A 14,027-nucleotide genomic window follows, 5' to 3' on the forward strand; every position below is an offset into this window, starting at 1 on the left:
AAGGTTATGGAAATGTAATATCGAGAGGAGGATTTCCATTTCTTCGGGCCAGTCCTCCTCGAGGCCAATCTCAGGACAAGTGCTCTTTCGAAGGTCTGCGCCTTCCTTGAAGTCAGTTCCGAAAAGTGTTCTGAAGTACGAAGAAGCCAGGCTATGTTAATATAGCAGAAGACACGAGAAACCGTCCGTGACATTTAGCCCTACCAGGACCGAAAATGACGATGATGGCATCTCCAAATGGGTGCAGCTCCACAAGTTCCGGATTTTCTGCATCTGCATCGGCAGGATTCAGGCTGGGCGTTGAGGAAATATCCATATTGACAATTATGTGGTGGTGGTAAAGGAGTGAGTCGCCTGATGAAGGTAGAAACTGCCTGTTGAGTGCCTGCCTATGATGAATGCTTTCAGTCTTCTACTCTTCAACATCGCGGGGCGGTCGTGGTGCTCACGCAAGCCTCACCAAAAGTGCTCATGGTCTGTTGAGACTCAAAGTTTTACGCCGGAGGCCGACTACCATCACGACGAATGATATGGCAAGGCTTTCGGGATTCGATCTGCATCTGGGAAGTCAAATACCAGCCGCGACGACATCATCTAAACAGAGGAAAAGTTTCGTCCGTTTTGTCAGTGATGATGAAGTTAGAGTTCGTAGAGAGACCTTGGCTTGGGCTGCGACGTACTTACTTGTGAAATGTTGAGGACGTCTTACCGACTTTTCGGGCAAACTGTTGACTTGTGAGAGGCTTCAGGCGTAATGACCCCACGTCTGACTGTCTATATGGATGCCCTGATTGATGGAGCTACTACGCATGCAGCTCTCCTGCTTGAAAGTCTTCGTAATTATTTCAAGCATAGTACAACCAAAGAAGTCACGGATCAGAAAACTTCTAGCGCTTAATCGGTTTGATATTCAACTCTCCAACGCCAAGTCCATTACCATAAATCGTTAGTCTATGTACCCTGGGAATCTAGTTTGCCTCGCCCTCCAACTGCCGCCTCCAAATCTTGACAGGCATCTCACCCAAAAGCCAGTTCATCGTCTCCTCGCGCTGAAGTTCAAAGTCCCTCGGCAACGCGAACTCGTATCTGTGGACAACCGAAGCCAACAACACGGCTTGCTCCAGATATGAGATGTTGCGGCCGATGCAGCCTCTCGCGCCAGCGGAGAAGGCGAGGAAGTAGGGCTGAAGCTCCTTGCCCTTCTCTCCAAGCCACCTGTCAGGGTCGTACTTGTGCGCGTCAGGGAAAATAGTCTCATCGCGGTGGGCGACGACACCGGACATGCTGACGGTAGTGTTGCCAGGCACCCACTCGCCCATGATGTACATACCCTCGGGAGGGGTCTTGCGCATCAGGCCCTGAGGCGTTGGAGGGAACAGGCGGAGGGACTCATCGAGGCACGCACGGAGGTAGGGAAGGTGCTTGACCTTGTCGTAAGGCGCGATGACTTCGTCGGTATCAAGTACACTGTCGACCTCTTCGCGGAGGCGCTGCAGGTACTTGGGGTTCTTGAGGAGCTGGTAGAGGACGTTGGTGACGGCGATGGCGGTGGTGACGCTGCCGGCGTTCATCATGATGTTGATCTCGGCGACGATTTCACCCCACTCAAGGTTGTTGGGCTCGCCATTCTTGCTCTCCATGAGGGCCTGGAAGAAGTCATCGAGCTTCTCGCCGGCGTTATAGCGCTTGAGTCGGTTTGAGGAGATCTGGAGCACAATGCCGTCCCAGCCCTTGGAGGCTTCGGTCATCTTGCGGTAGTAGGGGATGATGTTGGAGAGCTTGTCGATGAGCTTGTAGTTCTCGTAGGACCAGAGGAGCAGGGATTGCTTGCGGGCAGTGGGGTAGAGAGAGTCGCGCAGGCCAACCTCCCATGTGCTTCCATCCTTGTGCTGGGCAAGAACTCTGTCGTGGCCCCGGTCAAGAAGGCCCAGGCGTTCTGAAGCACCAATATCGGCGATAGCATCAAGGGTGAAGAAGTTGGTCCACTTGCGGTAGTCGACTGTCAGGTCCTCTGGGGCAGGGAACATCTGGCCCTTTGGGAGAGGACCGGTGCAGCGCTCGTCAAGTTGCTTGAAGAGTCTCTCGACCTTATCAGCAACTTTGTGCTCCCATCCCTCGAGGTTCTTCAAAGCATAGGCCGAAGAGAGGACCTTGCGCTTCCTTGCGTGGTCGTGCTTGTCAATGACATCGGCGAGGTGGAAGTGAGAGCCGGCGGTTAAGTCGTAGGACTCGTCCTTGATGCAAGGAGTTCCGTGACCGTAGATGTCCTTGATAGCGCGGACATCGCTGAAGGAGAGGGCGTTGGGGCCGGTGCGAAGAATGGGACCCTTCTCTTTGTGAAGTTCGACGAGATGTGTCGATCGGGCGCCGGTGCGGGCCAGAATCATAAAGGGAATGTTGGAAGCGCCGGAGAATGTGCTGAAGTTTTCGAACTTGCGCATACCTGTTTTGTTAGTGCGAGTTCATCCGATGTCCTGGGCCATGGGGCTTACCCTTTGAGTCCTTAAAATACACGACGAGAGGGTAAATGATAAAATAAGACAAGGCAACGAAGAAAAAGCCCGCCGCATAGGGGGCATGCGAAAATGTCGAAAGCGTTTCCAGCGCCATGTCTGTTGCTAGATCCCAAAAGATCTGAAGTAGACGAGACAAGTGGTTGAAGTTGGAGTGGTGGTGTTTGGTGTTTGTCCCTTTCTCGGCTCAGGGCTAGGCCATCTCTTGAACTAAATAAGCTGCCGCCATGGGGACAAAACATGAAAGTCACGAGAATGGCAAAACATAGACCGGCGAGATGATGCCCACTTTGGAAAGGCGGCTGTTGCGGAAGAGGAAAGACTGCCCGCTTGGCCTCGCCTCCACTCGTTACGACACGTTCTCCGCATTATGCACGTCACAAGTGCCCAATATCTCCCTCCTTCATCTGCGCTGTCAAGAATGCCTGAAGTGTCCTGCCCCCAAAGATGTACAAGCGGGGCGGAAAAGATGGGATGCAAGACAAGCGAAGACCAAACCCGCGGGGGCACCGATGCGCCAAGACACACGGTAGTAGATGGCAATAGTGTGGTGCCTCATTAGAGTGACAGATCGTGGGGATATCTCGGGGACCGTCACACCCCTTTTTCGCCGCAAAGGCCGCGGGGGTTGACTTCATCACACGGCGAAGATCCACGGCCCGGCGAGTTCTCTAGCTCAATAAGGCAACTTGCGCCGCGGGATAACCACTTTTAACTTGAGAGGTGGGTATTCCCGATCAGGCCGGCGGGATCGGTGTTCCAGCCGTCGACTGAAAAAGACTCAGAAAGTTGGGGAACTTGGGATCCACGAGGAAGTTGTTGGCACGCAAAGGCTTATTGGCCAATGCTCCAGTGCCTTACACGACCCTGCGCTATCTCGATCCCGCGGGATACCTCGCCTATCTTAGTCTAGATCAATTGCATCCTCCAACTCGCTTTCGTGTCCCCCGCGGGGAAGTGGATTGGTTCCCCAACTTTTGAGCATGCAGTCCGACTCAATGGGGCAATGCTTGCCCGCAACTTGCCTATGTGAAATCATTTAGGAAATGCTTTCGGCGACAGTTGGCGTTACTGGACCCGCTGCGGTCATGGTTCACATGCTGTCCGTATTTGGAAATTCTCACGATGATTATCTTCGAGCTGGTCGCACTTATTATCTCGACATCTCGGGCGCATCGTCACTTACTGCGCGAACCCCAAACCCATTGACTTTTCTTTCACCAAATCGTCTTCATAGCTGTTGTCATCCGTTTTGTTGCAGACATCATGTCAATCCCGGGGCCTCTTCCAGAGAGCACTCTGAAGCTGCTCAGCCAGCTGGCACCAAACACCTTCGCAGATACCGCAGCTCTCGCCGCTGCCGGGCTGTTGTCCGCTGCTTATGTCTTGCGCGGATACACATGGGATAAGCCCGATCCGTACAACTACATTTGGTACGAGAAGCCCCAGCAGGGAGCTGGCGGCAACGCTGCAAAGAAGTCCAAGAACATCGCTGAGAGGCTAGAAGAGCTTGTAAGCGCATCTGATCATCTCATGTCACCAACTTCGCTAATGGTTCCCCGCAGGGCAAAGATGTAGTCGTCTTCTGGGGCTCGCAGTCTGGCACTGCTGAGGGCTTCGCCAACCGTCTGGCCAGAGAGCTTCATCAGCGATTCCACCTCGAGACCATGTCCGCCGACCTCTCAGACTACGATGCCGACACGATCGCACAAATCCCCCAGACCAAGCTTGCCATCTTTATTCTTTCAACGTATGGCGAGGGAGACCCCAGTGACAACGCCGGCATGTTCTGGGATTGGATCACCAAGCTTCAGGATAAGCCCTTGACGTCCCTCCGCTATGCAGCCTTCGGCTTGGGAAACAGCAACTACAGATACTACAACAGAGTCGTCGATGTCGTCGACAAGGCTCTTGAGGATACAGGTGCATCGCGTCTTGCGCCGGTCGGACGTGCCGACGACGCCGAGGGCGCCACCGAGGAAGACTTCCTCTCATGGAAGGACGATCTCTACAAGGTTTTCCGCGAGACTCTCAACCTGACGGAACACGAGGTGAAGCACGAACCTTCACTAGCAGTTGTCGAGGATGAGTCACTGGAGATTCAGGATCTGCACATTGGCGAACCAGTACATCTCATTGAGGGTTCTGGAAAGTCTACGGCAAACTCTGCTATCAAAGCTCTCAAGATCAAGAACGCCTACGATCTGTTCTCCTCTCCGGGACGCAGCTGTCTTCACTTGGACCTTGAGCTGGACAGCGGCTCACAACTCACATACAAGACTGGCGACCATCTCGCTGTTTGGCCTATCAACCCCAATCAAGAGGTTGACCGCCTCCTTAACGTCCTCGGGCTCTCAGAACGCCGCAGTGTCCCCATCAGCATCAATGCTCTGGACGCTGCCGTCAAAGTCAGAATTCCCACGCCTACCAACGTCGAGACGCTGTTCAGGTACTACCTTGAGATTTGCGCCGCCGTTCCAAGAGACACTGTCCGCGGTCTTGCTCAGTTCGCTCCTTCGGCTGCTGCCAAGGAGTTCCTTCTGAACCTCGGTAGGGACAAGGACAACTATGCCGGCTTCCTTGCTTCCAACCACCTCACCATCGGCAAGCTTCTTGAGCTCGCCCTCAAGTCGGATGAGTCCAAGGCCTCAGCCACGTGGTCTGGCATCCCCTTGTCATACCTTATCGAGAACCTACCCCGATCTCAGCCCCGATACTACTCTATCTCTTCCTCTAGCATTGTTTCTCCCAAAGCCCCTAGCATTACTGTCGCTGTTTCTGATACCCCACTTTCTGCATCTCCAACCACTGCCATTCCTGGCTTGACAACCAACTATCTCCAAGCCCTGTCAACGTCACTTCAAGAGTCTCAAGCGACTCAGCAGACGGAGGGCCTCAGCTATGCTCTCACTGGTCCTTCAAACGCTCTTGAAGGCGGCCTAGTCTACGCCCACATCCGCCGTTCCAAGTTCAAGCTCCCCATGTTGTCATCACACCCCTTGATCATGGTCGCTGCTGGTACCGGTCTCGCTCCCTTCCGCGGTTTCATCGCCGAGCGCCTCCGTCTGCAGTCCATTGGCAAGGACGTTGGCCAAATGCTGCTCTTCTTCGGCTGCCACAAGCCTGATGAAGACTACATCTACCGCGAGGAGCTTGAGCAGATGGAGAAGGATCTCGGCGGCAAGTTGAAGATTGTCACCGCCTTCTCAAGACAACAAGGTACCAAGAAGACCTATGTTCAGGATAAGGTCCGGGAGTTGGGCAAGGATGTTTCCGAATTGTTGGCAGATGGTGCCAGCTTGTACATGTGTGGCAGGGCAAGCATGGCGAGAGAGGTTGGCAAGACGCTTGGTGATGTGATGAAAGCAGACAAGGGCTGGGACGATTCGCAGGTCAAGGACTGGAGCGAGGCATTGAAGCGCAACCGCAAGTGGCAAGAGGATGTATGGGGATAGATAGTATGGCATCAGTATGAGTCTACGACACTAGGATATGGTGCATGGTTTGGGTTTGGTAAAGGCAGCGTTTGTATGGTTTACGAAATAGATTCAAAGCGGCTTTCTTGTATCTACCAACAGATCCTATTTCCTTAAGTGATATCATTCTCTAAAATGCTGAGTTACCACAAAGACTGTTCGTGAGGCTGTATCAGAGATTCGGGTTCTCAATGTACCGAAGTTATTGGTGTGGTGAAGCTCTTGGACTGGTTTGTTTGGCAGTAGGTGGTTCCTCTGGTTCCTGCATGACTTCAAGCAACCCCGACCGCAACACCGCACCTGGTTGTCTGGTTTCTCATCCTAAGATAACGTGGACACCTGAACTTCACTTGCTCAAATCGGAAATTATCTCCTTTGGCTACCTAGGCCATAAAGTGTGTACATGGCTTTTTCAGGGAGTCCAAGGCTCCGCCAGACCGGGAGGAGGGTCTGGACATCCGCCGACGTAACATCTTGCCTTTCATTCATGAGCACTATTGCTGCGTGGGGGCTGGTTGGACGGGCACTCACGATGTCCAATTCCCAGGGACGGAGTTGCGGCAAGTCATGGCGTTTCACTACTACTTGGATTCCGTCCCCTTCAAGTGGAAACACCAACATCGCAAGAACGTCAACATGCAGAATAAGATGGAGACGGAAAAGCATTAACTAACCACATCTTCATAACCCGCGGGTTCCTGCTGGTGTCTAGCCCGGGCTCGTCCCGAAACATGACAGGGCCTAGATCGGACTGGACGAAGACCCCTTGTGCGTGCATCATGATGCCTCGCATGTGCATTTTGACAGAGCCGCAGATTCACATCAACTGTCAAGTTGAACAGTAACCATTCCCAGCCATCTCGCTGGTCGCATGGGTGGCCGCGTGGAAGGAAATGGAGCTGATTTGGTGTGGGCGAATAAGCTTTATCCTTGTTCTGTTCTGAGTCCCGCGGATTATCCTACTCTTTTCGGCAGGTAGTCCCACATGCAAGTAAGTCCCTGACTCGTTGAAGGCCCCTCGTTTTGGCCAGGGTCTCCACGTTCATTCCGCTCACTTTCTTTGGGGAGAGACTCATCTGCCGCCGCCTCTGATCCGCGGGCTAAACAAAATCCCTTCTGTTCACGGCAGTCACAGGACTGCGGGATCCAATCGGAGCCGCGAAATTGATAATGTCAGTGGAAGATGTATCCTCCCCCAGTGTGGGGGAATATCCGGGGCAAACTCTGATGCATGCAAAATCTGGGGCAGGCGGACGCCATCCCAACCGCTTGGCCCACCGTCCTGTCTATTCTCGTATCTATTCAGTGTTGCTCCCATCGGCTGCGCAGTTGCGTATCATTTCCTTCATTGTTTGCGATGACATCATTCCCCTCCGAAGTTGCCAAGGCCCATGTACGGGCCCATAGGGCGCGTTCTGTGCTTTAACCGATGGAAAGTCTTCGAAACCTCTCGCAATGATTCCGCGTCGGCGTTGGAAGTCCTCTGGTATTCTTCGTACCATATCGTCTTGCAATTCAAGGGGCAAACATACGGAAAGATGCCGACATAGAATCGCTGATACCGACGGGCTGGCTTCCCCTTCATCCGGAAATCAGTGTCATGTTTTCGACATCTCCACGCTGATCACAGTAGGGCGCTTGCTGATAGACGAATCTGCCAAGGCGTTGCGTCTCAGACGAACGAATAACAGATACGGCGGGCTTTTGTTACTACTTTAGGCATGGCTTAATTAGTATGGATTCCCCCGCGTATCCCGCACGCGGAAGCACCCCAGACAACCCACCCCCGCATTTAATTCAGCTACGCTACTCAGCAACGCTCAGGTGTTGGAGAAAGAAGATGAGGGGGCTACTGGCTGTGTTGCGCGTTGCTTTACCTAGGGAACCAAGGTATCTTTGCTCGGGCTTTCAGTAGAACCCTGCTCCAACATGCCGGATGTAACTAGGATTCCGTTTGGTTCTGTAAAGGCACAGATGAGGGGATTCAAGCTGGCAGGGCGCGTGTTCGTTGTCTACCTACCCATACAACGAACTCATTCGAGTAATAAAACCCCGCGACCCACCTTGGCGCGCTCTGGATGGGCCAGGGGTGTAGTAGCATTTGCGTAGAGAGGCATTGACTCAAATTCTATATAAGCATGTGTGTGGTCGCCTTCGTCTGATGATGGTTCGAGCTTCTGATCTAGCAACCGGCCTCAGCTTCAATAGCCGATCACCACGACACCAACCTCTCTTTCTACAACCGCTGCTCTGCAACACCTTTCTTGTGAGGCTGGTCAGCACACTCCTCGGACAGGATGTCGCAAACAACCCCCGACGCCGACAGCAAGAACCTGTCGAGAGAAGCGTCTCTCGATAAGGTCAAAGTTGATGGAGTTGCGAAGCACGTCGAGCAATCTGACGGCGTACAAGTCCCCAGCTATGATGATTCCATCGAGGATACTGAGCCTTCTAGAGCTGTATGGCTCATCACCTTCACTGTGGCGATGGGTGGTTTTCTGTTCGGTAAGTTCTAGCTCGTATGCTGCTGATACGCGGCGCGAAAGTTTCCATGGAACGCGCGGGCCCTAATCTTGACTTTAACAGGATATGATACCGGTGTCATTTCGGCCGTCCTGGTCAGTCTCAAGTCGGACCTCGGACACGAACTATCGACCTCGGAGCAAGAGCTTGTGACATCCATCACCTCCGGCGGCGCCCTGATCGGAGCCATCATCGCCGGTCTTCCTGCCGACAGATACGGACGCAAGCTCGGTATCTACATCGGATGCGTTCTCTTCCTTATCGGCTCAATCATCCAAGCCGCAGCTTTCTCGCTGGCTCAGATGACAGTTGGCCGTTTCATCGTCGGATTGGGCGTTGGATCTGCAGCCATGATCATCGTAGGTTTCCCGGACCCCAAACCTGACACATTTGATACTGAGGCCTCGAGACTAGCCTCTTTATATCGGCGAGCTGGCCCCTGCCAGACACCGCGGCCGCATGATTGCCTTCGATAATATGAGTGTGACTCTTGGTCAGCTTATCTCTTATGCTCTTGGAGCCGGGTTTACTGAGGTTGCTCACGGATGGCGCTACATGGTTGCCGTTGGCGGTCTGCCACCTATCGCTCTTGCTTTGCTGCTTCCGTGGTGCCCCGAATCACCCCGACAGCTCATCTCCCACGGCAAGGTTGAAGAGGCCACCCGCGTCATTAGACGTGTCTATCCCCATGCCACCGAGGAACAGGTTCAGGCGAAGATGGGACACATGACCTGGGCTGTTGAGGTTGAGGCACAGGCTACGTCTACTTCCCTGTGGCACCGCTTCAAGGAGCTCCACACTGTTCCCTCCAACCTGCGCGCTCTGATTTGCGCCTGCGCTATCATGGGCAGTAAGACTACCCGTTCCAAGGTTGAAGGGATGAAACTGACAATGACAGTCTCCCAACTCGGCGGCTTCAATACTTTGATGTACTACAGCGGCGTTCTCTTCGGACTCGTTGGTTTCGATAAGCCAGTCGCCGTCTCCATCGTCGTCGGCGCAACCAACTTTGTCTTTTCCTTGGTCAACTTGTTGGTTATCGATCGACTTGGCAGACGCCGTATTCTCATCTTCACTGTCATGGGAATGGTGAGTTTCCTAGGCACCAATACTTCCGACACAATACTGATTCATTCTAGTCCATTAGCATGGCCGTCGCTGCTATCGCATTCCACTGGATCCCAGTCTCACCCGACCTCAAGTTGCAAGCCACCTCGGTAAACTGGGCGGGTATCCTCGTCCTCGTCACTATCATTGTCTACGTGGCCTGCTTCGCCGGTGGAGTTGCCACCATTGCCTGGGTTGGCACTGAGCTGTTGCCTCTGGAAGTCCGCGCCCTCGGCACCATGATGAACACCGTCACCTGCTGGGGCTGCAATATTATCATCGCTTCGACATTCTTGTCTATGATGAAGGGTCTGACGCCTAGCGGTGCTTTCGGCTTCTATGCAGGTATCTGCTTCTTTGGCTGGGTCTTTGTCATCTTCTGCTATCCGGAGGCAAACGGCTTGCCGCTTGAGGAGGTTCGCCAGATTTTCTCCACTGGATTTGGCGTCAAGAAGGCGAATGAGTTGCAGAAGATGCGCAAGATGACTGGGGGATCGGCTTGAAACTATTGAGAGACCGATTTGTCTCTATAAATAGCACTTTATAGCGTTGACGAATCAAGAAGCATGATCGAATTGCAGTCCAGAATTGATTGAACCGGAGATGTCTAGTTGCTGGAGTAGACCGATCAGTTGCCCACGTATGAGCTTACAGGAGGTCCTAGGTAGCTTTCCTTGACTCCTCCTAAGTCAACCACTATCTTCTCCAAGATCAGGTTCGAATGTCTCAACTGAATCTTGATGGTGTGTTTCCCAGGACCCAAATTAAATTTGGTCAAGTTGTGAGTTCGTAACCAATTGCAATCCTGGACCGCATGGAACCATCCTTCGGGATGATCTGCGCGATCTTCCTTTTCTAAGAGCGGCCACATTCCACCGGATTCCTCGTCAACTTGGAAATGGTACGCCATCGTGTCTTCAGGGTCAAAATCCAAAGTCATGTTGAAATACAACTGCAGCGTCGGGCTCGTGGCTTGTGAGAAGACATAACAGGTATAACTGAGATGTTCCTTGGGTATCTTTATCATATCGATAACAGAAACTGCTCCATTCGCGGTTCTACCGCAGTTCGGCAGCAGTCTGTACTCAGGTGGATGACAATGCGAAGCTGGGATGGAAACGCATCCGTCGCTTTCGACAAACCCGCCACTGAACGTCTCCGGAACTCGTCTGTCAGTGATTGGAAGGTGAACCTGTTCGAAGTCGCCTTCTTGGGATTGAATGTCAATCAGAACTTCCTGGTCGAAATCGTCCGGCACCTTCTCCCAGTCAACGGCAATCCAGATGCGTGCGTCGTCGCCATCGGGATCGAGCGTGCCCTCTGTGGTGGAGAGCTGAACCCATGCAACCGGTGAAGACGCTTTCCAGTGGATGACTTGGTTCCCTCTTGTGAAGATATCAAACCACCTCTTTGATGGCCCATATCGGCTCATGGGACCTAAAGTGACTCCGGGCACCAGGTCTCGTCGGCTGGGATGCGTTCGGTCAGATTCTTCGTTCGTTCTTCCTGGGCGAACGCCCGCATGGCCTTCGACGGCAACTCCCATTTGGCCGACGATTGGGTTGGAGTTCTGCCGACGCTGGACATAACACAGGCCACTAATCATATCACGCGACGGCGCGTGCCAGGTATCGCCGAAGCCGTAATGTGTCTGGCTCATGATGTGGTTCCACTTCCCGCCAAGCAAGGAATGGAACTCTTCGCTGAGGGTGTAGTCATCGTCGAAGAGGTCGAGGACCTCACGAGCTAGTTTGTTTGCAGTGTTGCGTCTTTGGCGAGCATACAGCTGGTTTCTGCCTAGAGTGACCTGGAGTTTGGTGAAGATTTGGGATGCTTTGACAGGATGCAGGACTGTCTCGAATATTGCCGCCTTCTGGTATTCCGGTGCGCGGTCGTGGATCGCTTGGGCCGAGTCTAGGAGCGAGTCCCATCGGTTGACGACACTTTCTGCCTCGCCGTAGTGCATCAGGGAGAATGTAGTCGGCTCGATGTGTTCATGCCTTCGCAGTGCGGCTAATCTGTCGTATCGATGCCATATGTCTGCGATCTCCGTTGCCAGACCTGAACCAAAGTTGGATTCAGCCATGGACGTGTAGAATTTGACGAAATTTTCTGCTTCGATGGACTTGATGTTCCAAGCCAGTGCCATTGCAAACGTGAGTGGGATTTCCATAGGTTTAATGTCGCCCACGTTGAAGACCCAAATCTGCTTTGCGTTGCGCCGCTGCGCCTCTTGTAGTTGATGCCATGTTTTCCCCTGTTTTCCTACCTTAGATTAGGTTCCACGTTCTACAGACTGGAGGTTCTCACCAAGGAGTTGCTGTTGATCCACTTATAGCTGCGTGGAGTCCCTACGTACTCGAAGTGGTAGTATATCTATGTCTAGTAAATAACTTATCACAACGAAGGCTTGTTTCTTTTCACTTACACCTGCGCCTCCTTTTCTACTCATCTCTTTCTCCGTCGGGAGACGCCTTATGCTTCCAAAGTTGTCATCTGCAAACAGAAGAGTCACATCATCAGGTACATCAATCGTCCCACTTTCATACTGGTCTTGTACCTCCTTGTACAAAGCCAGAAGTTCTGTATGTTCGGGTTAGCTTTCATCCAAATCTTTGAGTTCATCATGAACATACGAGGAACTGCATCCTCCCTGCCATGAACCTCCTTGATGACGGCTCTCTGAGTCTTGATCACGTCACGGACCACAGCCGCTGGGTCATCAGTCTTCATTCCTTTGTCATACTCTCCACGCATTCCAATTGTAAAGTAAGACTCGAGACCTTTCGCTCTCTTGACTCCTTCCTCGAAGAACTCGGTAATCTTTTCCTTGTTTATCAGCCAGTTCCAGCTTCCGTCTGCGTTGTCCGCAAACCACTCATTCGTGGCCCGCTGCATCGGCTCATGATGTGAGGTTGAGACGGCGATGCCATAGTCATTGGCAACTTTGGCATTCTCTGAGTCGTCTGTGAAGAAGCTTGCACCAGGATTGGGGTAGCCGGGCCACATTGCGGGCCACATGAAGTTCGCCTGCGATTGTTAGCAGCTGACCATATCTCGTTCAACAGTGTTTATGAACCTTCAGTCTTAGCAGCAACTCAAAAACGTTTTTGTAGAACTCCGAGTTATAGCCTCCAAAGTTGTCTCTAGCCCATCCTGTGAGGGCGGGAGCTTCGTCGTTGATGAAAATGCCACGAAACCGCACGCTGGGCTCTCCATTGTGCGTAGGCTCAGGGAGGGCGTATATCTTCTCATGGTGTTTGGGAGGCACATCTGCCCAGAAGTACCAGCTACCATCTTGTCAGTAAATATTTGAGTATTCTCACATTCAACTTACGGTGAGACTCCGATCTGCTCAGACAACGTATATGAACCAAATATTGCTCCGCGCTTGTCGCTCCCTGCAATCACAAGCGCCTTTCTGCATCCCTGAAAGGGGCCGGTGACAGGGGCCGTCAGGAATGACTCCCACTTTCCGCGAATATGGCTGAAGTTGAGCTTTCCGTCCTTCTCCAACCGTTGGAGCAGACGACTCGACTCGATGCATCCAATGAGAATGCCAACATCCGCGCCAGTGTCAGCATCGACTTCGTGTTCCTTGGACACGAGCAAAGGCTTCGGGTCAGACTTTGTGACGCGGCCAAAGTCGTTGGCAAGATTTTGTGCCGCAATATGAATGCCGATGGGGTCTGATTCGTCAACCACGATGGTTGCACCGACCAGATTAAAGAGCTCGTCGCCCTCTGAGCGCGAGAACGCTACGATGGGCTGCTCGAACATGATGCTGTTGGGTCACGCTGTCCGTACTGATACTACGGCTCTCTGGTCACAATTGCTACAACGACAGATGGTTCCCCTCAAAATACCTGGGCGCCGGTGTCTCCCGGCCCGAAGTCGGTAGCCCGCCAAGGCCGATCTCTATTCAGGCGCTTCAGCCGGAGTGAAAACCGGGTCTCTCGACAGGAGGATCAGCTAACTGACTTGAGTTCCCCAATGGGGACGACAGAAGCTTCTCCGCACGACAGGCCACGCTCACGGGGTGACCTGGTTGGCCAAGATGGACATCCCGATAGCCGGCCCGGACTCCTCCCCCGCACATCACCCCGGTCCATCCCCGCCTCCGCATCAGCACGCTTGGGCCTCTGTCTCCAGGATGGCTGACGGCAAATTTGACCGGCCGGCCAAACACAGCCGAGGCGCCTGGATTCGTTTGGCGAGATGTCGCAGCGTTGACGGGAGCTGGCCTGGTTTAGGTGTAGCGGTCGGTGCAATGGCTGCAAAGGGCCGCGTGTGCTTGAAGGTCGCGTGGATAGTCCTGATGGTTGCTGTGCTGGAAGGCACCCCGGTGCTCCCAAGCTTTCGGGACGTATGTCTCTGTTGATCTGGGCCAAGGTTTGTGCTGGCTTAC

General features: G+C 53.1%; 4 protein-coding genes across 4 annotated transcripts; 2 read left to right on the forward strand and 2 right to left on the reverse strand.

The window, feature by feature from the left end:
• Positions 1 to 968: 968 nt before the first annotated feature.
• CGCA056_v008630 (Tryprostatin B 6-hydroxylase) lies at positions 969 to 2,610 on the reverse strand (the record flags this gene model as incomplete). The annotated part of the gene is made up of 2 exons (XM_037323877.1): positions 969 to 2,443; positions 2,493 to 2,610. The coding sequence occupies 2 exons, from the start codon at positions 2,608 to 2,610 to the stop codon at positions 969 to 971; spliced, it is 1,593 nt and encodes a 530-aa protein (XP_037178393.1).
• Positions 2,611 to 3,779: 1,169 nt separating this feature from the next.
• On the forward strand, positions 3,780 to 5,968 carry cprA-2 (NADPH--cytochrome P450 reductase; the record flags this gene model as incomplete). The annotated part of the gene is made up of 2 exons (XM_037323878.1): positions 3,780 to 4,025; positions 4,079 to 5,968. The coding sequence occupies 2 exons, from the start codon at positions 3,780 to 3,782 to the stop codon at positions 5,966 to 5,968; spliced, it is 2,136 nt and encodes a 711-aa protein (XP_037178394.1).
• A 2,318-nt stretch (positions 5,969 to 8,286) lies between these two features.
• itr1-3 (Myo-inositol transporter 1) lies at positions 8,287 to 10,122 on the forward strand (the record flags this gene model as incomplete). The annotated part of the gene is made up of 5 exons (XM_037323879.1): positions 8,287 to 8,494; positions 8,576 to 8,871; positions 8,927 to 9,362; positions 9,411 to 9,601; positions 9,652 to 10,122. The coding sequence occupies 5 exons, from the start codon at positions 8,287 to 8,289 to the stop codon at positions 10,120 to 10,122; spliced, it is 1,602 nt and encodes a 533-aa protein (XP_037178395.1).
• Positions 10,123 to 10,247: 125 nt separating this feature from the next.
• On the reverse strand, positions 10,248 to 13,399 carry CGCA056_v008633 (uncharacterized protein; the record flags this gene model as incomplete). The annotated part of the gene is made up of 6 exons (XM_037323880.1): positions 10,248 to 11,876; positions 11,930 to 11,995; positions 12,048 to 12,202; positions 12,256 to 12,649; positions 12,699 to 12,909; positions 12,957 to 13,399. The coding sequence occupies 6 exons, from the start codon at positions 13,397 to 13,399 to the stop codon at positions 10,248 to 10,250; spliced, it is 2,898 nt and encodes a 965-aa protein (XP_037178499.1).
• Between the last annotated feature and the right edge of the window lie 628 nt (positions 13,400 to 14,027).

This window comes from Colletotrichum aenigma, assembly GCF_013390185.1.
Source record: "Colletotrichum aenigma strain Cg56 chromosome Unknown KSG_Cg56_contig05, whole genome shotgun sequence".
Taxonomy (NCBI): Eukaryota; Fungi; Ascomycota; class Sordariomycetes; order Glomerellales; family Glomerellaceae; genus Colletotrichum; species Colletotrichum aenigma.